The sequence below is a fragment of the Sminthopsis crassicaudata genome, chromosome 2, assembly GCF_048593235.1.
Source record: "Sminthopsis crassicaudata isolate SCR6 chromosome 2, ASM4859323v1, whole genome shotgun sequence".
NCBI classification, from domain to species: Eukaryota; Metazoa; Chordata; class Mammalia; order Dasyuromorphia; family Dasyuridae; genus Sminthopsis; species Sminthopsis crassicaudata.
The window spans coordinates 227,178,417-227,197,408 of record NC_133618.1 but is presented as its reverse complement, the minus strand read 5'-3'; the positions used below and the strand labels follow the sequence as shown (position 1 = coordinate 227,197,408).

General features: G+C 39.3%; 1 protein-coding gene across 2 annotated transcripts in view; it reads right to left on the bottom strand.

Moving 5' to 3' along the window:
- The window catches only part of LOC141555473 (L-gulonolactone oxidase), a 44,623-nt gene extending 33,696 nt beyond the window's left edge, over window positions 1–10,927 (bottom strand). Inside the window, exons 1-5 of one of the 2 annotated variants that reach the window (XM_074288386.1) lie at window positions 10,763–10,927; window positions 9,160–9,261; window positions 8,063–8,188; window positions 5,635–5,729; window positions 2,488–2,578 (exon numbers count right to left, since the gene is read on the bottom strand). In XM_074288386.1, the coding sequence (XP_074144487.1) occupies window positions 2,488–2,578; window positions 5,635–5,729; window positions 8,063–8,188; window positions 9,160–9,261; window positions 10,763–10,765 (417 nt within the window). In that variant the 5' untranslated portion in view covers window positions 10,766–10,927. Of the gene's footprint in view, window positions 1–2,487; window positions 2,579–3,486; window positions 3,665–5,634; window positions 5,730–8,062; window positions 8,189–9,159; window positions 9,262–10,762 lie in introns of those variants that run through there. The other variant, XM_074288387.1, reaches the window with a different exon arrangement.
- Between the last annotated feature and the right edge of the window lie 8,065 nt (window positions 10,928–18,992).

The following is an 18,992-nucleotide window of genomic DNA, read 5'->3' as shown; positions in this document are numbered from 1 at the left end:
GAAAGGAAGGAAGGAAGGAGGGAAGGAAGGAAGGAAGGAAGGAAGAAAGGAAGGAAGGAAGGAGGGAAGGAAGGAAGGAAGGAAGGAAGGAAGGAGGGAAGGAGGGAAGGAAGGAAGGAAGGAAGAAAGGAAGGAAGGAAGGAGGGAAGGAAGGAAGGAAGGAAGGAAGGAAGGAAGGAAGGAAGGAAGGAAGGAAGGAAGGAAGGAAGGAAGGAAGGAAGGAAGGAAGGAAGGAAGATAGGAAGGAAGGAAGGAAGGAGGGAAGGAAGGAAGGTAGGAAGGAAGGAAGGAAGGAGGGAAGGAAGGAGAGAAGGAAGGAAGGAAGGGAAGGAAGGAAGGAAGGAAGGAAGGAAGGAAGGAAGGAAGGAAGGAAGGAAGGAGGGAAGGAAGGAAGGAAGGAAGGAAGGAAGGAAGGAGAGAAGGAAGGAAGGAAGGAAGGAAGGAAGGAGGGAAGGAAGGAGGGAAGGAAGGAGAGAAGGAAGGAAGGAAGGAAGGAAGGAGGGAGGGAAGGAAGGAAGGAAGGAAGGAAGGAAGGAAGGAAGGAGGGAAGGAGGGAAGGAGGGAAGGAAGGAGGGAAGAAAGAAAGGGGGGAAAAGAGAAAGGGAGAAAGAGAAGTAGAGAGGGAGGGAGGCATCAGTTTCCTCATCTGTAAAATGGGAAGGAAAATTGGACAAAAGGGCTCTGAGTTATGTGTCATTATCCCACTTTTCACAGTTACTACTTTTGTGTCTTAGAGCAAGTCTCTTCATCTGTCTGAGATTCAGTTCTCTCTATCAAATGAGGAGGATGATACTAAATGGGCTCTAAGAACCCTTCTAGTTCTAAATTTATGATCTTAAGTAATATTAGTAACAATGATGGCAATCCTATGCACAGTGGGCTGGAAAATTCATCCTCAGCTGCACTTATTTCTAAATTTCCTTTTGGTGTGGAGCTCAGGACAGCTGGTGGCATTTGGGAAATTAACCATAACATCCCCTTTGGCCTCCATTTCCAAATTAAACCCTTCTCTTGTTCCCTCCTTCTAATATTCCTCCACACTTTGTTACCTGCTGATTTGGAGGAAAATTGTTTTTGACAAGTACGATTGGTGCTGTTATGCTCAGGGTGAAAGAACAGATAATGCTGAACTAATTTCTGATTAATCATAGTCCAAGCTTGCAGGATAAAATAAGGTCTCTTACCAGATGGGCAAAGGAAGGAACCAGAAAAAGCTTTAAAAATTTATGATCTCAAATAAAAATGAATAAATTGTGGTGTTCCATTTTAGCTCTGGAGTTCAGGAACCCAATTGGAACTTAAAACTATGAAGTAGCCAAGGGTACATGGATAGTGTTGGACTTAAGAGTCAGGATGTTTGTTGTTCAGTTGATTTCAGTCATGTCTAGTTCTTCATGATCCCATTGAGGGTTTTCTTGGCAAAGATATCTGAGTGGTTTGTTATTTCTTTCTCCAGCTCATTTTACAGATGAGTAAACTAAGGCAAACAGGATTAAATGACCTTCTGAGGGACACTATAACTACAAAGCATCTGAGGCCAGATTTGAATTCAGGAACCTGAGTCTTTCAGAGTCAGGAATACCTGAGTTCAAATCCTTCAGGAAGATAAGTCTCCTAGTTCTGCGACTCTGGGAATGCTATTTTACTTCTCTGAGATTCAGTTTCCTCAAAGATAAAGAGAGTATATATTAGTATTCTATTATACTAGTAGGTTCTATTAGGAACCTACTCACAGGATTGTTATGAGAATCAAAGATACAACATATGTAAATTGATATATAAATGCTAGTTATTCTTATAGCAATTTGGATCATCACCCCTAGCATCCAGTCAGATGCTCATGATATGTTTTGGGCCAGGACTTTATAAACATTTTCCTCTCAAGACCCAGTTTCATCCAGGTGTATAGGTATATAAAGTAGATATACAAATCTAACATTTACTGATAATAAACCATAATTTTGTGACCCTTACATTCAGTTACATGACCCCACTTTGGGTCACAAGCCACAGTTTAAGAAACTTTGTTTTAGGTTACAAGGATCTGAGACTCCAGACCCATAGAATGTATGAACATTTCCTGTTAGTCTTCAATCTTCTTGCACAAGTGCTGTTCAGTGGCTTGTTATTCGCCCATCAGGATCACAGTAACAAGTTCACATTTACAGGAAGCTTTTAAAAAACTTCAGGATTCTAACAACCCTATTTATTCCCCCACCAAAGAAGTGAAGCAAATATTATCACCTCTAGTCTGAGCTACAAGAAAAGCCACTCAAGAGTGAAAGCCTCCCTTAAACCTTGACAGAATTCAGCCACAAAAATGGAAGTTTGCACTTGATCCCAGAGCACTCACCTCTCATGGAAAAAGTTGGCTCTCATGGAAACAGAAATAGAGGCCTTTCCCACTTTCATTCCTCTCCCTGAGCCCATGATTTTGCGAATTAGTCACCATTAGCCTGTGATTCTGGCATGGAATTCCATTCTCACCTGAGTGGCCAAAATGCCATGCTTGATCCCCGTGTTGTGGGTTCCTGTCCCAATCACACCAGCAGCAGTAACATCTGATACAGCTCCCAAGCTGCAGCCCCAGAAAAGAAAACGGAAAAAGAGGTAGCGCAGAAGAAGTGATTAATTTTCCTTTGAAAAATAGACTATTTATCCATTAGCAGTCAGAAAGGAGAATGCAGATCAACCCTAGGCCAGAAAACTGAAGTCTACTCTCAGCCTACCATGTTTTATCATCTTCCTTTCCAATTCTAACATCCAGGTTCACCTTTTTTTTTTTTTATTTGTATTTGATTGTTTATTTTTTCCCTCATTACATTTAAAACACATTTTTTAACATTAAAAAAAAACTCTAAAAGATATGTGTGTGCATACATGCATACTATATATATATATATATATATATAAGTATTCACACACACATACACACACATATATAATATTCTAGTCCTTTAAGATTACAATGGATTCTGCATATATTATCTCATTCAATCTTCACAAACTACCCTTCAGGCAGATAGGTAGACTGATGAAAAGAGAACTGGGCCCGGAGTCAGGACAACCAGAGTCCAAATTTGGCTTGAGAAACTTACTAGATGTGTGAAATTCTGGGTAAGACACTTAACTCTGTTTACCTCATTTTCTTCCTCTGTAAAATGAACATAATAGCTGCTATCTTCCAGGGTTGAAGGGATCAAATAAAATAATATTTGCAAAAGTGCTTAGCACATAGTAGAAGCTATATAAATTTTGGCTGTTATTGTTCTTATCTTTTAGAGGTGGATGCTTCTATTTCTATTTTGCAGATTGGAATAAGTAAAATTCAGGGAGGTTAAGTGATTTTCCAAAAGTCACAGAGATAATGAGTGTTGGAAGTAGGATTTGAACATAGAGTTGGTGCTCATCTCGTTAACCCCCCAACCCCCATACCTGAGTTGCTTCCAGAAGAGCAAGGGGGGGGGCAGGGAGGGGGAAACTTACCACTGGAACACAGCCGTTTTTAAGAGTTAGCAGGGACTGTACACTCCCCCAGGAGAGGGAGCATGACCACATTCTTAAGATGAACAGAGTGAAAGAAATTCTAATGCTCCAGAAATTAATGCTCATAATTAATAAGAACAAATTCCTTCCTGTCCTCATTGGTCACAGGATCTGGTGTGAAAAGTTCCTACTGAGCTCCGAAGAATTCAAGAGACAGCTCCTCCCTCCCTGTTATGGGAAGTTAATGATTACTGAAAGACCGTGAGCAGAAATTTTAAATCCTGACCTTGAGGCACTGATTGAACAGATAGCTATCAATACTGTTTTCAGGGTCACAAAGCGCAGAATAATTCTCCTAACTGGTACAAGTGGAGATTCATTCCTTTGGCTTGATTTTGGTGGCCATCAAAATGCCAATACCCTGGGAGAGAAAAAAGAATTTCTATCTCTGCCTTTACAAAGTAAAATTTCATCTTTTCCTAGACTCTTGCAGACAAAGCACATGATCTGCTTGTTTATATACCAGTATTTCAAAAGAGCTGAGATGTCACCAATGTGGGTGGAAAGAGAGCTACTTAGAGAGTTGTGGATCTATGGGATTTTAAGATCATCCAGTCCAACTCGAAGCTCAAGGTTACCCAAGGAGCAATCCTGAGGTTGCTTCCAACTTTTTTTCACTGTGTCACACTCTTTAATTATACAGCTATGAGAAAGTTCCACAATCTGGAAAGTGTGCTAGATTTTGAGTCACAGAGGACCTGGGTTCAAATTTCAGCTCTATAACTTATTCTCTGTGTGACATTGAGTGGGTCTCTCTCTGAGATTTGATTCTTTCTTGTCAAAGATAAGGTTGGTGCTTTCTAGTTCTAAATCTATGATCTTCTAATCCCACAAACCTCTCTGAGCCTCAGTTTCCTTGTCTGTAAAGTGGAGATGCTGATTCTTCCACTACTTCCAGTTTACTTGCATCACCTCCCTGATTTCATGGTCTTCTTTGAGAACAAGGGCAAAAATCAACAACTTAATAAAATGAGAACTCTTTACCACCCTTAAAGTGCCAGGTTCAGATGAGTTCTTGTTCCTTCTCCTAAAGGATGCTAAAATACAGTTCTCCTTCTGTCCTTCTAAGTCAATAGACCAAATCCCAAAATTGTTACTACCCTTTCGGTGATGTGCTCTCCAATCTTACTGAGGCTGGACCTCAGAACAAAAATCAGTCTTTTGGTCCAAATTCAAAGCCTTAACAGGCTTACACTACAGCTTATACACTATTGGTAGAACTTTTGAGAACTCAAGGTCAACCTCCTCACCAGTTTGATGGATAACTCTAGTAGAAGCTCTTCTTTCTCTTTCCAGAAATTCAAGCATCCACTTGGACAGCATGATAGGGTTGAAGAGAATGAGCTGAATTTTAGAATTAGAGGTTCTGATTATATAGTCATTTGTAGTTGTTTATTACCCCCTTTGAGGTTTTCTTAGCGAAGATACAGGAGCAATGTGCCATTTCCTTCTCAAGCTCATGTTAAGGATAAGGAAACTGAGGCAAATGGGGTTAAATGAGTTGCCTGGGGTCACAGAGTTTGTAGGAGTCTGAGGCCAGATTTGAATTCATGAGGAGGAATCTTCCTGACTCCAGGTCTGCAATTCTATCCAATGCACCACCTAGCTGCCCCAGAGTCATAGGATCTGGATTCTAATTCCAGCTGTGTCACTTATTTCTCTGTGTGACTTTGGGCAATCAAATGAGAGTCTACCAGATCCTGTCAAAAATAAAAGAGAAACAGATGCTGCTCTCAAGTCATGTAATCCCTCTATGCTGCAGCTTCCTCATCTGTAAAACGAAAGGACTGGAGTTGGTGACCTTTAAGGTCCCTTCCCACACTATAATCTATGATGCTAAGACTTGGGTTAGAGAGAACCAGGAAATCAGTCTCTTCTCTTGTGGCAAAAAGTCACCACTAAGGGGGCAGCTAGGTGGCTCAGTGGATAGAGCACCAGCCTTGAATTCAGGAGGACCCAAGTTCAAATCTGGTCTCAGACACTTAACACTTCCTAGCTGTGTGACCACCCTGGGCAAGTCACTTAGCCCCAGCCTGAGAACAACAACAAAAAAAGAAGTCACCACTAAGATAGGAAGGACTTGCTTACTTGGAGAGGGCCAGGCCATGTTTGCTCAGCTCCACATTCAAGTCCATCAGGAGGACACCTGCTTCCACTGTGACTTGCTGCTTTTCCTTGTCTACCTGCAAAAGAACAGAGCTGGAGTGTAACTCTACTGTCCCAAGAAGCCCTTGTCAGTCATAGTGATTGAGCTAACCTTTTCCCTAGAAGGTAAAGGCAGTTAAATATCACAGTACACAGGCACTGGGTTTGGAGTCAAGAAAACCTGAATTCAAATCCTGCTTCATACTTACTAGATTTGTGCCTCAAGTTAAGTCACTTAACCTTTAAATGCCTCTATTTTCTTTTTTTCTTTTTAAAAATTTTATTTATTTATATAAGCCTTTTATTTTCAAAATATATGTATCTAGTTTTTAACATTCACCCCTGCAAAATCTTGTGCTGCAATTTTTTCCCTCCCTTTTCTCCGTCTCTTCTTTTAGATGTCAAGCAATCCAGTATATGTTAAACATGTACAGTTCTTTGATACTTATTTCCACAATTGTCATACTGCACAAGAAAAATCAGATCAAAAAGAAAAAAAATGAAAAAGAAAACAAAAATCAAGCCAACAACAAAAAGGTGAAAATACTATGTTGTGGTTCACATTTAGTTCCCACAGACCTTTTTCTGGATGCAGATATCTCTCTCCATGGCAAGTCTATTGAAATTAATGCCTCAGTTTTCTCATCCCTGAAATGAGAGGGTTGGAGTCTCATTTTGCTGGTTTCTACGGTCCCTTCTGACTCTGTCTATGGGCAGGCTGCATTTGTGGTAGGAATGCCCCCAGCCTAATGGAACTTCTCTCCTGGGAGAGGAGGACTAAGTGTAGCTAATTGGAGATGGTGAGAAGAAAACTACAAAGAAAAAAGTAATCCAGGAGATCCTGATTTGGGAACAGAGCCTGGAGCAATTATGCAGCAGGCCCACGGTTAATATCGGGATGAGGCTAGATTCTGGCAGGGATCATTACACAGACATATCCAGGTAATGGAGCCCATTCCCCTACTACATGTCAGGTTTCTTTGGGCAGCTGCCAGGTCACTGACCCAGGGGGACTCCAATAGCTGCAGAAGGTCCTCAGTCTCACTAGACCTCTGAATTCCCTTTGCCTTCTTCCCAAACTAGACTGAGTTCTTTAATTAATGAAGCAGCAGGAGAAAATCTGGACAGGAAAAAAAGGATAACTAGATGCCCCAGCAAATACTTTAGAGAAATCAATTAGCATAATTCTGCTAATTTAGTCACCCTTAATTACTACCATGGCTGATTTCTTGATGGAATTTTCAGGAAGAGGCATTTTACACCAATGAGCCTGCATGGTAATGAATTGGATTTAGACAAGAATTGGACCTTCAAGGTCATCTTCAAAACCTCCTCATTTTATAGATGAGAAAACTGAGGCTTTAAAAAGGGGATTGACTTGCTCAGAGACCTACTTTTCCACCCTTTTTACATCTTATTCTCTCCTTTCATATTTTTCAATCTAGTAACACTGACCTCCTGATTTTTCCTTGAATGCAATACTCTATCTCTTGACTCTAAGCACTTTCACTGGGTGTTTCTTCTCTCTAGAATTCTCTCCCAAAACATCTTTACTGGCTGGCTTCCCTGGCTTTCTCCAGATCTCAGTCAATCTTACCTTTGACAAGAAGGCAGGATCGTTTCCTGATCCCCCTTAATACCAGGGATCTTTCCTCTATTGATTATATCCAATTTACTCTGTAAATAGCTTACTTGTACTTAGCTGTTTCCCTTATTATTCTAAGCTTCTTAAGAACACGAACCAACTTTTTGACTTTCTTTGTATTCTCAGCATAGTGTCTGGCACATAATAATTGCTTAATTAAGGCTAACTATTGTTGGTAAAAGGCACAGATGGGTTGAGGACTCAAGTCTCCTGACTCCAAATCCAGCATTCTTTCTTAGAGGCTGAAGTGTGCACCTGATTAAAAGAACTAGTTCTGCCAAAAATCATCACCAGAAGATATTTCTAACCCCCTATTGTGTCTGGGCTATAGGAAAGAGCACTAGGCTGAGTGCCCAGGAGAGCTGGACTCTTGTCCTGGCTCTGCTATTAATGAGCTTGGTAGTCTCCTTGGGCCTGTACATGAGGGGGTTGGACTAAGTGATCTCTAAGATAGAATCCCTTCCAGTTCCAACATTCTAAGACTCTCTCCCTGAGTTAAGGCTCACTTTTCAGCAAAGAACACAATAGTTCAGAATAAGAGGGCCTTGCACTCTCACTGTGGGAAAGTTTAAAGGCATCAATTTACAGGTGTAATGGGGCATTAATAGTGGTTTCCCACCTCCACTACTTCCCCAGGGCACCTGCCCTAAACATCAAGTCTTTGGAAAGGAAGGCAAAGCTTGTCAGAATCTGGGGGTCTCAGAAGGTCATCATTTATGAGGTTACCTTGAGAATCCGGTTCATCTTTCCCATATGGATCATGAAGCCATCAGTGCAGGCGATATCTGAGGGTGAATGGCCTCCCCCAACTGCCTTCACACGTTTGTTTTGCTTCTTGGCTAAGTCCAACACCTACAAGAGATATCAAGACTAGGTTTAGGACCTTCTCTCCCTCCCTCCTTCCTTCTTCCCTTCCATCCTTCTGTCCTTCCCTCTTTTTCCCCCTCCTTTCCCTCCCTCCCTTTCTTCATCCCTTCCTCCATTATTTCCTTCCTTCTCTACTTCCTTCCATTTCTCCTTCCTTTCTTTCATCCTTCCTTTGTTCTCTTCTCCCTCTCTTCTCTCCTCCCTTTCCTCCTTCCCTTCCCTCCTCTCTTGCAGAATAAAAGGAACTGAGGCAGTTGGCAGATGTTTGACATGTATGACTTTGGAATATTCTTTCAAGTTCAGTTTAGTTGGGCAGTTTCTTGCATTCTTGCTATTTCTTAAGGAAGAAATTGAGCATAAACAAGCTCAAAATTTAAGTTATATTCAAATAGTTCTCTAATATATCAATTTATTTTAGACACATTCATATTTTCAAAACAAACTTTAGCAGAACTGACCATATTTAGATACAGAGGATCACCTATAGTCGAATTATGGAGTTCCCCCAAAGGAAATTCTTCACCCTTGCAAATTCAGGCAGGAAGAAATGAAAATGGCCATCATGGTTCTTTGAGAATAAATTCATTTAGCTCTTTTCCACAATGGCTTGCCATGAAATTTTGAACTTTTCTGGATATAGGAAAGACAATCTCTTGGGTCTCTGCCATAGGAGAACTGTAGGGATGAAATTGCTGTGCTCATACTCTCATAGAGCTAGATTTTAAAAGGACAGAGGTATTTTATTCTAACCCCCTCACTTTACAGGAGAGGAAATTAGTCTCAGGTAGAATATATAACTTGTCCAAGTTACACTGTTAGTAAGTGCCAGATATAATATTGCAACCCAGAGCCAGCATTTCTTCCATCATACCACACTGCTTTTCTGTGAGTAGAACTGTGGGTCATCCCTAATGGAGACTTAGTTTAAGCCTCCCATTGTTGACGGTGTCACTCACCTGTCTGATCTCCTCCACACATGTGGGCTGAAAGTACATCTCTGGGGAGCAGCCATAGGTCTTTGCCCAGTTCTGGAACTTGAATCCTCTCTGGCCATGCACCTGAATTGTGAATAAAATAAGATAAACAATCACTTAGATGATAGAGCCTCAAACTCTCCAAGAAATCACCTGCTTTTCGGAATTAATCCAAACCCATCATTCAACCTGCTTTCTCCCACTCCACCCCCACCCCTTCTACTTTTCAACTCTTCACTGACAGATGGACAAGGGTATAAGAAAGTCATTCCCATGTAACAATTCACAGGATTATAAATTTAGAGCCTGAAGGAACTTCAGGTGCCATTTAGTCCAAATTAAGTCACAGAGGTAGTAATAGGCGGGATTTGAACCGAGATTCTGACCCCAAATCTAGCTCTCTTTCCATTATACCATGAGACATAGAGGCAGAGGAGACAACATTTTACCCAAGTCAGCAACCAACTGGAAACCAACTTCTGGTATCATTTGGAAGCCCTTTCCAAGTCGGATTTCTTAAAATTTCTTAAAAATGGCTCCCTAAATTCATTTTTGTTTGAAGACAATCAGATTTGGGAGAACTTAGAACTGGCCAGAGAGGTGTCTGCAGGTTCCCCATTATCAGGATAGGGAGAAAGTATCTTTTGACAGAGCTCATGAATAATTAGGGGTGAAGAGAATACATCCAGGCTGTAAATGATAAAAAGTTGGTGGATAAAGAAAATCATGGATTTGAGAAGATTGTAAAAATTTTGGAAGATCACAGGTAATTAATAATCAGAGGCAGGATTTGAACCTGGGGTTTTGGGGTTCCAGCTACGTGGTGTCACAGTGCATAGATCTCCAGACCTGAAATCAGAAAGACTCATCTTCTGAGTTCAAATCTGGTCACAAATGGTTACTATCTGTGTGACCTTGGACAAATCACTTAATCCTGTTTGTCTCAATTTTCTCATCTGTAAAATGAGCTGGAGAAAAATGGCAAATCACCCCAGTATCTTTGTCAAGATATAGAGTCACAAAAAGTTAGACAAGACTAAGAAAAGACTGAACCCAAACAAAAACAACTTCTGATTAGAGTTAATGCTCATCCCACTATATTGTTCTACTGCCTGATCAATGATATCAAACCCTCTATCAAATATGATAGGCAACATTAAATATTTTGCAAACTTTAAAGCATTTTATGCTTTAATTTAGCTATGATTATGAAGAGAGCTGAGGAGAGAGAACTGAGTTCAAATGCCAACTCTGAAGCATACAGCCTGTTATCCTGAGCAAGTTATTAACCCTTCTTGATCAGGCAGTTGCCCAAACCAATTAATATACACATCCATTATTTTACTATTGGGGTTTAGTCCTACATCAGATATTACAATGCCCAATGAAGGCATTTCATCCTTACATTCCAAATGCAGTGCCTAAAATTCAAGTATGTGTGTACGTCAAACCTTTAATAGGTCCCCTGTCCACATGGCGTTGCCAGAATCCTTGACCTTATTTATTTGAATCTCTGGAGGGTCCTGGACCTAAACCAGACTTCCGGAACTGACCTATGATAGTTCCATAATGGGGAATTTCCTACCATTATATCCAGCTATTCAGTTGCTCCTGGTCTGGGTCTGTCTCTCTCTGGAAATGAGATGTTCCTGGGTAACGATGTCAAAGCAAAGGTGATTTTCAGAAGAAGAGAAGTAAGGAGCCCTTTCCTGGTTTTAACAGCTCTATCTCATTTGCTTCGTCAGCCCTTAGGGGTTTGGGGCTAGGTAATATGTAACTGACCCCTTTCCCCGGGGAGGGAGATGAGATTATGAACTGCAGTCTGTACTATATCTCCAGGGCAGGGGAAAGAAAAAAAAAAAGAGGGAAATAGAAGGAATATCTCTCAGATTATTTCCAGTTTATCCTGTATATATCCTGTTTGTATTATTTATCAGTCTATTATCTTCCCCTTAAAAATGTAAGCTTCTAGAGAGAAGGGGCTGGTTTTGCTGTTGCTTTGTGGTCATTCTTTGCATCCCCAGGGTTTAGCACAGTGTCTAGCCCATAGCAAGCATTTAATAAATGCTTTTTGCTTCAATCTGAAGTGACTTGATCTGACTTTAGTAAATGCCTAATATATATAAGCAAAATAAGATACCAGACACTGAGGTCCTTTCTTGAACTAAACTGCCAAGCATTCCAACTCTGCTGCAAGAGAATGCAACTCCGTGGGGCTGGCCACATTGTTCAAGTGCCAAATGCCAAAAAGATTATTTTATGGAGAACTCACACAGGGCAAGTGCTCACAAGGTGGTCAGAAAAAGCAATATAAGGACACTCTCAAGGTCTCTCTTAAAAACTTTAGAACTGATTTATGACATGGGAGAGCCTGGCACAAGACCGCCCAGCACATGGAGTGCCCTCATCAGAAAAGGTGCTGTGTTCTATTAGCAAAGCGGAATTGAAGGTACTGTGCTCTATGAGCAAAGCAGAACTGAATTAGCTCAGAAGAAGTTATACGAGTCCCCCCCCCAAATGTTTATAGAGTCTATTTGTGTCTCACCTATAGCAGAGATTCCAAGCTTGTACTGGTCTGGTCAGCCACAGTCAGACACACCGTAACTTGACTCTAATATAGTAATATCATTTTGGTTCTCTTTGAGAACAAAGGACAACAACCAAGCAACCATAAGCAAGTTGACTTTAGATGGAGAGGAATTTTTGGAAAACAAAAAAGGGGTTTCTCCTTTAAAATAGCTCCCTGTCAGTCAATCCTGGAAGATTTAATATCAACAATAACCATGTGAGAGGGGGATGCAAGAGTGGGAGATACTGCTCATCATCATTATAAAGGACTTTTCCGATCTCTTTCCCTGAACTCTCAACCCTAAGGATAAAAAAAATCAAAACAAAAACTCAACAATCGATAGGGATTGTTGTTTGGTTGTGTCTAATTCTTCGTGACCTTCTTCAAGGGGTTTTCTTGGTAAAGATATTGGAGTGATTTGCCATTTCCTTCTCTAATGGATTGAGGTAAATAGAGATTAAGTGATGTGCCCAGGATAACATAACTAGTAAGTGTCAGAGAAAGGATTTGAAATCAAGTCTTCTTCCTTCCTCAATGTCCTATCCATTGAACCATCTAGCCATCTAGAAGGTAGAGAAATATCTGGCTCTTGATAAAAGGCAAGCCTCAGATAGAATGAAGTGGGGAGAAGAGTTTGGAGGGATGAAAGGGCAAAAGGAGCAGCAGAGAAGTAAAGAGGGAGGAAAGGGGCAATGGAAATGGGTCACTGTTCAATTGATCCTAGATCAGTCTTCCTGCTAAATCACTGCCACAGGTATTGATCCTCCAGGGACAGAATTATCTGTCCCGTTCCAGTGTGGCAAGGAGAAATAAACAGAGTTTACCTTTGGTACCCTTTTCTTCCTGCTTCTTTGATGTAGCCTCTTGTCCCCTGAAATGTGAGCCTAAAAGAAGTAGGAGGTACTCTGTCTCAATAAGGAAGGGGCTGCAAAACTTAATGGAAATATCTGCACCCAAGGGAGGGAACGATGAATCTAGGCAAGCTGGAGATCTAAAGCAGAAGCACGTCTGAGAAGGTGTTGGAGGTCAACTGTTGTGTGCATCAGAGCTGAGAGGACAGCAGCTGGAGCTTCACCTTGTCTTTCTTTGCTTGGGTCTCTTGCAGTCAGGTCTCCCCCTAGAGACCATAGGGAATATGAGGGGTCTTATCAGGTATAGGCCACTGTGGATTCAAGTCACCAGCTTCTGCTTCCTACCCCTCCAGGGGACAAGGTAGGGGGCAAACGATGGTCTTTGGAAACAGCAAGTCTTGGGGGAGGTTGCTATGGAGCAGTGGGGACATATGACTCTTGCTCTTGACAAGTAAATCTCATCTCTCTTTGGGACTTGATGGAGCTAGGAGAGTCTTATCTCTTCCTTTCATTACAATGGAGGCTCCCAACTTCTACAGGAAGCCTTCCTTAACCCTTCTTATTTTCAATGCTTTCCTTCTTTTAATTATTTCTTATTTATCCTGTATATCACTTGTACATATTTATTTGCGTGTTGTTCTTCTCTTCTCCCTCCCTAAAGATTGTAAGCTCCTTGAGGAAAGGCTCTTAATTAATATTTATTGTGTTGAATTTGAAGGCAAAACTGTTTTTGTTCTTTGTACTTAGCACATAGTAAGCACTTACTAATGCTTATGGACTGACTGGCTACTATCTATTCTGATCTAGCTCCCCCTGCCTAAAAGGAATATAGATTATGGAATGAGGCCCTGCAAGTGCCATGACAAGGAAAAAATTGGGTTGGAAAAACAATGGATGGACGATGGAGGACCATTGTTGCTCGACAATACTACCCTCTGCTTTGCTTTGTCAAGTTAGACACCATGTTACTATGTTCTATGATAACTGGATCACCTTCTCCCTTAGCTTTGTCACTCCATCTGGGGCATTTATTTGATAAATGGGGAAAATGAGACCCAGTGAGGGGAATAAATTGTTCCAGATAACAGAGCCAAGTAGGGGTAAAATTGCGGCAAATAATAACAACCAGCCTTTATTTACAAGGGCAGCTACATGGCACAGTATATAGAGCTCTGGGCCCAGAGTCAGAAAGATCTGAGTTTAAATCTCATCTGTGTGACCCGGACAAGTCCTTTAACTCTGTTTGCCTCAGTTTACTCACCTGTAAGATGAGTTGGAAAAGTAAATGGCAAAACCACTCCAAAATCTCTGCCAAGAAAATTCCAAATGGGGTCACAGGAATAGCTGACATAGCTAAAGTGATTGAATAAGAGGTTTACTAAGTCCTTCAATATTATTTCACTTAATCTTCACAATAATCCTGTGACATGATTGTTATTATTATCCCCATATTACAGATGAGGAAACAAGCCAAGTGATTTGTGTGGAATCCCACAGCAAGTATTTTAGGCAGAATTTGAATTCCTTTTTTTTTTTCTGAATCTTAAGTTCAACATTATAATCCAAGCCTTTTTTTCTCTTGAGAGTTTTTTTTAGTGGGGAAGAGACTTATGTTTATGTTTTCTTTCACAATATGACTTTTATGAAAATGTTTTGCATAACTTCACATGTGCTTTCTTAATAGAAGCTTGAGGGGCCATAAGGGAGAGAATCTAGAAATCAAAGTTTCAAAAACAAATGTAAAAAGTTGTTTTAAATGTAACTTGAGAGAAAAATAAAAATACTAAATTAAAAAAATAAAATCAACAATAGAATTTAGGTTAAAAAGAAAAAAAAACTTTTTTTTAAAAAAAGAATCCAAACCTTTATGTCTTTTGGAATGGTGCTTACATTTCAGAGTTTGAACCGTGGGATGTCTGATCTCTGGAACTCCTAGGGTTTGAATTCTGTGTCTGAAATACAAATCTAGCCCTAAAATCTATCCTGTCAGACAGTATCTTCTTCATGGCTGATAGCTAAGGTTTGCCCCCCCCCACTATCATCCAATCTTTCTCTTCCTGCCTCAAGATTCCAAGATATTATGGATCAAGGCTCTATCTTCACTCTGTCTTCTCCTCATCCAGAGGCATTGCTCTTGGGTAGGATCTCCCCTGTGATTACTTTGATCTATTAGTCACTTCTTGGAATACAACAGACTCCAGAGTTCTACTGTCCTGTTTAGAAGGAAAGAAATTAAAGAATACTGTCTGCTTATGAGTAGGTACATAAGATGGTATGTCTTTACTGGACCTGTATCCCAAAGATATCATAAAAGATGGAAAAGGAGTCACATGTGCCAAAATGTTTGTGACAGCCCTTTTTGCATTGGCAAGGAACTGGAAACTGAGTGAATGCTCATCAGCTGGAGAATGGCTGAATAAATTATGTCCAAAACTTTTTTTCTTTTAAAGGGTAATTATCAATGGAATTGATAAAACTGTCAGCATGCATTCTGGTCAAAGACTCTGAAGCTCTAATCAAAAAAATCCTAGAAATTTAGTTTGGTCATATAAAAATCATATTAAATTATAATAATTACAATAAGTATAAGAACTTAGTAGGTATGAATAAAGCTATGTGCTCAATAACCAGGGGTGCAAAAAGGAGACAGTAATTAAATTTTAGAATATCCATAGGTATCATTAATCTGTAAAGTAGGCATTACTATCCCAAAAGGCACCATGGAATTGAAGACAGAGTACTGGACTTGAAATTCTTGGAACACACATCTTGATTCCAAGCAGAGCGAGTAGAGTGATATGGTTTGATTATAGAGTGAATAAAGTGGCATATAGTACAAATAAGAATATTATAAAATTAGGAAAGGACCAAGTTCTGAAGAATTTTAAATGCTAAACAAAGGACTTTACATTTGATCCTGGAGATAATAAAGATCCATTGGTGTTCATGGACCTGGAGGGTGAAATGGGCAGACTTATAATTTACAGTGTAAAATACACTTTACAATGTATTTTTTTCAAAAAAAATTAAGTATTATACTTTTGTGTGAGGCATCTAGGTGGCACAGTGGATAGAGTACTAATATAGACAGGAAGACTCAGCTCCATTAGCTCGTCTTACCTCATTTACTAGCTATGTAACCCCGGAAAAGTGACTTAATTGTTTGCCTCTGTTTCCTCATCTATAAAATGAGCTAGAGAAGGAAATAACAGACAGTATTTTTGCTAAGATATAGGGTCACAAAGAGTCAGATACAACTAAAATAGTACTTGAACAACAAAAATAAGATAGAGAAGGAAATGGCAAAGCATTCCAGTATCTTAGCCAAATAAACCCCAAATGGTATCACGAAAAGTCAGACATTGTTTGTTGTTGAAAAGCAAACAAAAATGATTTTGGCAGCTTGCAAAAAATGAATAGAGTAAACAGGGACCAACTAAAAGGCTATTGCATCAGAACAGATAAAGAAGTAAAGATGACTGAACTAGGATAGTAGCTCTGTGAATGTGGAGGTGGGGGTTGGGGGAAAGTATTTATACAAGTGATATTGTGAAGATAGAAATAACATATAGAAACTGAGTGCATGAAATGATTGAAAGTAAGAACTAGAGGATGATGTTCTAGAACCTACAATACAGAAATTTGGTGGTAGGTTTGGTAGGAAAGCATGTTTTGGACATACTGAGTTTGAGATGGTATGGAATATCAACTTTCAATGTCCAACAAGAAGCTGCTATTGTGGAATTAGTATTCAGGAGAGACGTTAGAAATTTAGGCATTAATAACATGCTCGTGGTATTCTGTCTGAATAGGTTGTACATATAGCCTCTGCAACATCAAGTTGGCAAAATTTTCATTCATATTTCTTTTTTTAGATGAATATTATTCCCCCTCACTGTGATATGTCAAGAAAAATTTTAGTATTTGTTTTTATGAGATTTTGAGTTTCAAATCTTTATTCTTCCCTTCCTTTCCTTTGATCAGATAGTAGATAGTTTGATACAGTTTATACATTTGCTATCATGTAAAACATTTTCATATTAGTCACAGAAGAAAGAAAGTGATCAAAAGGGAGGAAAAACATATGAAGGAATAAAGTGAAAAAATATACTTAAGTCTGCATCCAGAACCCACCTATTCTTTATCTGGTTATGGATAGCATTTTACTTCATGAGTGTTTTGTACTTGCTTTGGATTATTGTATTGCTCAGAAGAGGTAAGTCATTTATAGTTGATCATCTCACAATGTAGCTAATACTATGTATAATGTTTTCCTGATTCTGCTCACTTCACTTTGTACCAGTTCATACAAAATTTTCCAGGTTTTTCTGAAATCGTCCTGTTCATCATTTCTTGTTGCACAATAGTATTCCAATACATTCATATGTCACAGTTTGTTCACTTATTTCCCATTTGATAGGCATCCCCTCAATTTCCAAAGTTTTGCCACTCTAAAAAGTTCTTTTTCTTTTTTTATGATTTCTTTGGGATATGGTCCTGTTAGTGGTATTGCTAGATCAAAGAGTATACACGGTTTAGTTGCCTTTTGGGCATAGTTTCAAATTGCTCTCTAGAAGAGTTGGATCAGTTCATAATTTTTACCAACAGTGCATTAGTGTCATAATTTTCCCACATCGTCTCCAATATTTTTCACTTTCCTTCTTTTGTCATATTGACCAATCTGAAAAGTATGAGGTTGTACCTCAGAATTGTTTTATTTTTCATTTCTCTAATCAAAAATGATTTAGAATACTTCTCCATATACCTATAGAGAGCTTTGATTTCTTCACCTGAAAACTGCCTGTTCATATCTTTGGACCATTTATCACTAAAACTTTTTATTTTCAAAACATATACATGGATAATTTTTCAGCATTGACCCTTACAAAATTTTGTGTTCCAAATATTTCCCTTTTTCTCCCCACCCTCTCCCCTAGATGGCAAGTAATCCAAAATATGTTAAACATGTTAAAATGTATGTTAAATCCAATATATGTATAGATATTTATATAATAATCTTGCTGCACAAGAAAAATCAGATCAAAAATGAAAAAAATGAGGAAGAAAAGAAAATGTAAGCAAACAACAACACAAGAGTGAAAATGCTATGTTGTGATCCACACTGAGTTCCCACAGTCCTCTCTCTGGGTGCAGAGGGCTCTATTTATCACAAGATCATTGGAACTGATCTCAACCATCTCATTGTTGGAAAAAGCCATGTCCATCATAATTGATCATTGTATTATATTGTCATTTCCGTGTATAATGATCTCCTGGTTCTGCTCATTTCACTCAGCATCAGTTCATGTAAGTCTCTCCAAGACTCTCTAAAATCATCCTGCTGATCATTTCTTATAGAAAATAATATTCCATAATATTCATATATCATAACTTATTCAGCCATTCCCCAACCAATGAGCATCCACTCAATTTCCAGTTTCTTGCCATTATAAAACAGGCTGCCACAAACATTTTTGCACATGTGGGCTCTCTACCCTCCCCTAAGATCTCTTGGGATATAAACCCAGTAGAAACACTGCTGGATCAAACAATATGGACAGTTTGATTATTTTTTGAGCTTAATTCCAAATTGCTCTACAGAATGGCCAGATCCATTCACAATTCTAGCAACAATGCATTAGTGTCTCTTCAATATCTGTCATTATCTTTTCCTGTCGTCTTAGCCAACCTGCAAGGTGTATAGTATCTCAGAGTTGTCTTAATTTGCATTTCTCTGATCAATAGTGCCCAACTGCTACATTTTATAGATGAAGCAACTGAAGCTCAGAAAGGTTAAGTTCCATGTTCACACAGATAGTGAGTACCAGAACCAGAATTTGAACTCAAGTCTCTTGATTTCAAAGCTAGCACTTTGAAGATTTATTTAAATTTACCTTAGAATTTGATTCTCCTTTTCATTATTCAAGTCCAGAGTGTGTCCAATTCATTTGGGGAAGGGGAGGATAAGTTTAACATGATTTTAAGATATGGAAAAAACCCTTTACATTCTGCACTTTCAAAATCTGTCAGGAACAGGGTATACATTTTTTTTTGGGAGGGAGATCCAAAGGAGGAAAGTTTATACTTTAATTGGAGAAGTTGCCCTCAGCTTGTGGTAGATGTTTGAGCCTAAGGGTATTTTGGAAAGTGTTGTGTTGGGAAGAACTTATTTGGAGGAGATCTTCATGCCTCAAAAGGAAAAAGAGCTTACAGAAGATATATAATATTTCTGTATTTTTATTGAGAGGTCTTGCTTTAATTTATACTTGTTTTTTTTTCTGGCTCTGCTATGATGACATAGCTAGCATTGTGTTGTCCGTCAGATATAACCAAGGTCAGTGTGGGGGTGACTGATCAAAGCCACCACTATTGATCAGTTCCAGTTCAAAGGTGGC